Raw genomic sequence first — 7,390 nt, forward strand, 5'->3', positions numbered from 1 at the left:
TATTTTTGTATATTATGGTTTTTATATAAGAAAATAAGTAGGAATACAGGAAATAAATCCTGACAAGCACCTTTAGTTTAGGTTGGTTCGTGTTAATATTGAGGTAAACTTAATATTAACATGTCGGTCATGCTCTAAACTCTGAAGTATAGGTTTGGGTCGTGACAGTAATGGTACACTTCCTACCATTAAAATCCAGAGTAAAATACTAGGCAATACTAGCCTATACCAATTGTACTGATGATATTTTAAATGTTTTGGTCAATATTGATATGGTAAGAGCATTCACAATGAGAATTGTAAATGCCATATGTTAGCAATATTTAGTATCAAGCCTCAAAAGTACTAAACAGCTGGCCTACTAAACTTGTAAAATTGTAATTTTTTTTTGGCATTGTGCTACAGTACCATCGTAAATGTATGATGGTACTATAGCACAATGCCAAAAGATTGTATTAATATTTTATTCCTAAATATCAGGCTTTTCTCTCTCATTCACACGGTCTCTCCTTTCTTTCTCTCCATTGTTGAAGCCTCACCAAGCCTCTCTCTCTCTCTCTCTCTCTCTCTCTCTCTCTCTCTCTCTCTCTCTCTCTCTCTCTCTCTCTCTCTCTCTCTCTCTCCATCGCTGAAGCCTCACTGTCTTCTTCTTGTCTCCTCACTCTTTCCGGTGCATTTTTTGGGTATTTTTTGTGGCGAGATCGGTGTGGTATGGTGGTTTGTGGCGACGTGTTCATGGGTTTTCAGCGTGGTTGTGGGTTTGTAGGATTCTCTAGTCGAGATCGATGTGGTCAAGGATCAGGTAGTTGTTGTGGCAGCGAGATCAGTGTGTTTGTGGGTCTGCAAATCGGATTTGGTTGTGGGTGATGATGGGTTTACTAATCGGTTTTGGCTGTGGGTTTGGGGTTGAGATTCGGTGGTGGATCGTGATGGGATTGGTGTGGTGGGCTGTGGGTTGTGGTGGCATGGTGGGTCTGGGACTGAATTTGGTAGGTTTGCTTGGTGGGTCAAGTGGGTTTGCTTGGTGTTTCCCGTGGTGGCTTTGTGATGTGGTGATTGTTGGTTGTGTTGTTGATGGTGGGTGGTGGTTGTTAGTTGTGTTGTTGATAGTGGGTGGTGGTTATGTTGTTGATGATGGATCAGTGGGTGATGGTGTTGGTGATGATGGATCAGTGGGTGGTGATTGGAAATTTTGGGTGGATAGGTGGGTGGCTTTGTTCTTGATGGTTGGTTAAGTTTTTTTACGGGGTTTGTTTGGGGTTTGGGATGAGTTTTTGTGTTGGTTTTTTTTTTTTTTTTGGTAAACTATGTTAGGGTTAGGTCTTCACGGTGGTGAGAGAGAGAGAGAGAGAGAGAGAGAGAGAGAGAGAGAGAGAGAGAGAGAGAGAGATTTTGGGTGGATAGGTGGGTGGCTTTGTTCTTGATGGTTGGTTAAGTTTTTGTGCGGGGTTTGTTTGGGGTTTAGGATGAGTTTCTGTGTTGGTTTTTTTTTGGTAAACTGTGTTAGGGTTTTGGATCTTCACGGTGGTGATGGAGGTGATGAGAGAGAGAGAGAGAGAAATTAGAGAGAGACATAAATATATTTTATTGTGTAAGTATATTATTTTAATGTATTGTATAAGAAAATAAAAGTTGGAATGTTAAGTATGTTATAAAATAGTATGATATAATTGATAAAATAGTTTTTTGAGATGGTAAAATAGGATAGGATGACATTTTACATTGTGAATGCTATAACATTGAAAAGATTCTCTGGTACAAATTGTTACAATAATGTTTCGTTTCTGAATTAAAACAATCTCTCCTATTGTTACGTTGACTACATTGACAAAAATTTTGGTTTTTCATTACTACCCATGAGGGTAATTTTGCAATTACACCCAATTAAGCATCAGGGGCATATTGATACAAATTTTTTTTTTTTTCAATTTAGGCTGTTAATCAAACAAATTAATAATTTGTGTGGACATTGTAAATAGAGTGAAAGTAACGTAGTAAAGTGTAAATTAGCCAAGGATGTATGCACCAAGGCCCTGAAGAATATTGGTACTCTCACTGGACCCCAAAAAAAGGAAGATCTTTAAACAAAATTTCAATCCAGTGAGATCAAGGGGTTTTTTAATCATCGCATAATCAGGCTTTACTGATCAACTTTCTGTAACCTTTTGTTTTCGGCACCAAAAAGGTTAGTCAAAGCTCTGGTGAATCGGACCCTATATCCAAGGACCAAGGGCAGTGCCCACAAATGGAAGGCACAGCACCGCACAGCTAGGTCCTTCTGAGTACTCTCACACACACACACACACACTCTATAGATTCCCCACCCCCTGCCCCGGAACAGTCACACTAGATCTGACCGTACACTGTCCCTCACTGTGGAAGTCCAATCAACATCCAACGGCATAGAAACGCGGACACAATAGCAGCTTTTGAGCTTTGTCATAGATCGCGACCGTCAAAAATTTGTGGGGGCCACCCAAACTTGTCCTTCTGTCTTCCACTTTCTTTGTCAATTAATCTATTCTTGCCCTACTACAAAAATTTTAAAATCAAGCAAGTTGCCATTACAATCCACACGTCGGGGACTCGGGAATGTACGTGGCAATACCTCAATGTCATTTGAGTATAATGCCCACAATTTATTGAGTAATGTCATAATTCAGTTTTTTAAACTGAAATCCTATCTTGAAATCATGATTTCAGTTAAAAAATCAAATCGTGTCTTTACAACACAATTACAATTTCAGTTGTGTGCGGAAATAAAGGACACTGCCCCAATTTCATTTCATTGTGTGAAAATTAACGACACCATTCGTTAAGACAACCCAGCCCCAAGTGGGGTTTTCTGAATTCTGACAACAATTGAGGGTCAGATAAGTCATAAATGTGTGCCTCGAGGCTGCCCTGCATTGCTGTAAGACAAGGCTATGTTTGGTCGTTGATAAAGCGGAGAAAAATTAATGGAAGAGCGCTCTCAGTACTTTTTTTTACCTTTGTCCCTCCTCGTTCTTCTGGTTTTCACATTATAAAAAATTATTAAAAAAATGAAACGAAAAATATTATATTATATTTTAATTTTATATTTATTTAATTAAAACCCTAGATTAGTAATCCTAAATTCGAAAGTAATCAGTTTCTTATTTGTTTTATAGCCCGGTAAGTATTAACACTACTTTTAACTCTAGCCTTTAGTTTATAATAACATTCAGTCTAAAGCCTAAGATTTAATTTATTTAAAGTGTAACAACTAAAAATGTAATTTAAAAAAATAAATAAAAATCTCGTTCAAAAAAAAAAAAAAAAAAGAAAAGAAAAGAAATTGAAGTACTTGAAGAATGAGTGGTTCTGGAAGAGTCTAGATAGTACAAAATAAGAATGATAGCCTTACAATTACGACAAAAATAAGGCAATGTGTCTAGAATTCGATCGTTTTTTACACCAAAATCTGCGTAAGTTTATGCATGTGAGGCCAAATACATTGGATCCACTAATTTTTCCCTTTCTCATCATGCATGAATGAAAGACTAGAACAGAACAGAAAAGTAGAAACCAGAAGAGCCATAAATGCAAATTAGCAATAAAATGAGCTTTGTACAATGACAATGCATTTGAGATATCATTATCGAAACAATTCAAGGACTTTACATAAAGAGCAAAAAAAATTGTGCTATTTGACATTAAATTATTCAAAAACATTAACACAATTGACATTCAATAATAAAAAAGAGATTAAAAAAAAAAAAAAAAGAAGAAGAATAAGAAGAAGAAGAGGCTGCAGCTTATGTAGCCTAATTCAATTCACCGTGTTAAGAAAAGAAAAAAAGTCACAAAAAATTCAATAATTATGAGGTGGAAGAAATAATTAAATCTCATACCACTAGATACAATCCTATACAACACAGAGCGAGTAGCGAGCTCCGTACACCACCATCAATTGCCGGCGATCCTGATCTGATTTCTTGGCGAAAGCCCGGCGGAGATGATAAATGCGATGGACGTCCATTCAATTCCGGCGGATTCTCCGGCGATAACGACATATCTGGCGGTTGTGCCTCGGTGATTGGAGTACCGGTGTTTCCGGGCTTCATCGCAAGGTTTTTACCGAAAATCTCCTTTGGCAATAGCACTTTGGAGACGCCGAAGATCGCCACGGGGTTTTGATCAAACACCGTTTGAGTCACCGATCCTTGAACGATTCCGGAGTCGATGGCCACGGAGCCATTGACTCTTGAAATGTTGAGCGTGAATCTTCCAGCTCCAACGGCTTCGGTGGCCAATGTAGGCTCAACTGGGTTCACTATTGACTCCAAAGAGCCTAGAGGATAGTACGAATGGAGCACATGGAATTTTAACACCACTGCTTTCTTGTCCGCCGGTAGAGACTGAAGTTTAACCGTGCTCGGAAGATCGGCGAAAGCTTCGTCTGTAGGGACGAAGAGTGTGATTCCGGCGCCGCCTTCGTCGGCTTCGAATTCTTGCACGACACCGGAAGCTGATAGCATCGACGCCGCGACGTTGAAATTGTGGCCGTCGATCAAAGCTTTCGTGATGTTGAGCCCTAGAGGAGGACGAGTTTCCGAGGCCGTTAGATCGAAGTTGTAAGGGATGAGGAGGGAATCAACGGTGAAGATGGTGATGTTGTACGGGAGGGTTTTGATCAAGGACAAAACGGTGGCGTTCGATGATTGCGAAGGGGAAGAGGAAGGTCCCGGCGAGTGGATCGAAACGACGGCGTTGGAAGGGTTGAAGGTGATGTTAACGGAACCGGAATTGCTAGTGGCGCGACCGGTGGTTTGGAAGAGAGTGGTGACGAGAGTGCCGGAGGGAGGGATCTGGTGGAGGTCGGACCAGGTGAGGTATTGCAGGAGGACGTGGTAGCGGAGGACGTCGGGGAGGTTGGTAGGAGAGAGGTGGTGGCGCGTGAGGAGGTCGGAGGTGGAAGAGAGGTAGGAGTTAGGGACGGCGAGGAGAGTGACGGAGGTGCGTTGGAAGACGTCGGCGGAGATGGTGGTGGAGGAGATGAGGGAAGCGAAGGAAGAGAGGTCAGGGAAGGAGGAGAGGAGGGCGGTGATGTTGATAGCTAAGGTTGGAGAGGATAGGAGGAGGAAATATACGAGGGTTAGAGGGGTAATTTGGGGAATGTGAATTGAAATGGCCATTATTTTTGGTGTGTTTTTGAAGTTTTTTCTCACTCACTCTCTCTCACTCACTTTAGGAGAGAGAGAGAACTCAGTGTGTGTTTTAGATTATGAAGTAAGAAACAGCAGTAGTAGCTGTAGTGTGAGAAAGTGGGAGTGAGTTGAGTGAGTTGGGTTCGATGGTGGAGGATGAGGCTTGATGAATGGTGATCATCATGGTCTTTTCTGATTTTTTTTTTTATAATTTTAAATAGATATTTTTGATTTCTTTCTCCACGCGCGGTGAGGATGGGAATGGGTAAACGCGCTGGGAGTACAGGCCACGTGGGTTAGGACAGAGCCGAAGTTAAGGGATATGGGACAGTGGGGTTGGAATTTGGGAAGGAAAGTATAGTTGCCATTTGCGATTTGCCAAATGCAATCGAGAATTCCTGATCTAGTAAACGAGGGTCTTAAACTTTCATCATCTCCTTTCTTTGTTTAGCAAAGTACACATCTTTCTTATATTAGCATGTTTAGGTTGATTAGTATATTTAATTTTAGGTCCTTATGGTTTTATACCTTTTTTAATTATTGAACTTATCGTTTACACTATGTCTATTATTTACAACCAATGGAAAATCCTCACATATTAAACAAATTTTAAAAAATTGAGGTTATTTTAGTGACACGGAGCCTATTATGTAACATGGCTTTTGTTTGTTACTTCTGCTTTTTTCATAATCAAAATGGATAAAATTATATATTTTTAAAATATAGAAATTAAACAAAAACATTTTAAACTATGAAATCTATTTTGAAACGAAATTAACATGTCCTAGGTGTGACATAAATATTGAAGCGATATACCGCTTTATTAAGAAGTTGTACAAACCTAAAGTGTGATTGCTAAGTTATGTGCACTTAGAGATGATCTTCAATTAACGCTTGCTATAGGTTTTACCAGCCTCATGGTAAATTTAGATGCCCTGATTATGGTTTATTTCTTGAACAGTTCTATGAAAGTTAACCTCGTCTTATTTTTCCCTTGTTGATGATTGCAGGTCTCTCTTCCACTACTTCCCTTGTAGAAAGATCCTTCATGTATTTAGGGAAGCTAACCAAAGTGTCGATGCTTTGCCTTGATTGGCTCACAGTCAGGCTGAAGACTTTGTTGTTTTTTCATCTTCCTTTAGGGATACTTAATTGTCTTTGTTCTGATAACTCTAGTGACTATATCACTAGACCTTGTAATTTCAATAACTAGTGAATTATCGCAAACATTTTTATTTAAAAAAAAAATGAAATAAAGATAAAAAAGTTAAGTATCAAGTATACAATTTAACGTCATTTTCATTGTCATAAGGTAATCCAAATTGTTGGGTTTACATATATGATTGAAGTCCCATATTGAATAATGATGAGAAGAATGAGTGGTTAATATAACATAATTAAGCACATACTTATTGGACTTAAGCCTTTTAGGTTAAAGTGTGTTTCTATATGTTATATTAATTACTCAAGGAAGCTCTCTAAGGTGTTTATCTCCCTAACAAGTGGTATCAGAGCCCACGATAATGTGGGGCAAAGGTGGCAAGGTTATCGAGGTTCTTTTCGCAACAGGAACGAGAACAGGGTGTGTTTACTTGAATCCCTTTCACAAATGGAGCAGGACAGGTCCTTTTCGCAATTAGAGCGGGGACTATATATTGCACCAAGCAAGCCCATAAAGCCCATACAAATGATTTTGAAAAAAACCCAACAAAGGAGTATTATTGCCAATTTGCCAATGGTGCTAGACAACAGTGAAGTGTGGATAAAAAACGTGTGGGGTTGACACTTGGAGGCTCATGGATGATGCACTAACGAAGGGAAAAACCCATTAAGTAAGGGGGAGAGAGTATGACTTGTTCATAGCCCACAGAGAGGCCTTGAAACACATAGAGAGGCAGAGACTCACATGTGAGGGAGAGATTGTTGGGTTTACACATGTGAGTGAAGTATCATATTGAATAATGATGAGAAGAATGAGTGGTTAATATAATATAATTGAGCACATACCCATTAGGTTTAGGCTTTTCGGGTTAAAGTGTGTCTTTATATATTATATTAATTACTCAAGAAAGCTCTCCAAGGTATTTATCTTCCCAACACAAATAACTTTGCATTCTTATGTTATGTAATACCTTAACTGGATCACTTTCATTTTTGAACTAAAGAGATTCTTACACATTTAGGGATCAAGATTCTCTAAAGTTTATAGGGTACTCTAT

General features: G+C 39.1%; 1 protein-coding gene across 1 annotated transcript; it reads right to left on the reverse strand.

The window, feature by feature from the left end:
- Window positions 1-3,648: 3,648 nt before the first annotated feature.
- Window positions 3,649-5,599, reverse strand: LOC112005441 (fasciclin-like arabinogalactan protein 4). Its single transcript, XM_024037688.2, has one exon. The coding sequence runs from the start codon at window positions 5,157-5,159 to the stop codon at window positions 3,870-3,872; it is 1,290 nt and encodes a 429-aa protein (XP_023893456.1). The 5' UTR covers window positions 5,160-5,599; the 3' UTR covers window positions 3,649-3,869.
- Between the last annotated feature and the right edge of the window lie 1,791 nt (window positions 5,600-7,390).

The sequence above is a fragment of the Quercus suber genome, unplaced genomic scaffold (genome assembly GCF_002906115.3).
Source record: "Quercus suber isolate HL8 unplaced genomic scaffold, Cork oak 2.0 scaffold_35, whole genome shotgun sequence".
Classification (NCBI taxonomy): Eukaryota; Viridiplantae; Streptophyta; class Magnoliopsida; order Fagales; family Fagaceae; genus Quercus; species Quercus suber.

Bases quoted from the DNA above. Each gene is read 5' to 3' on its own strand.
- LOC112005441 (XM_024037688.2), bottom strand. From the start codon at position 5,159: ATGGCCATTTCAATTCACATTCCCCAAATTACCCCTCTAACCCTCGTA.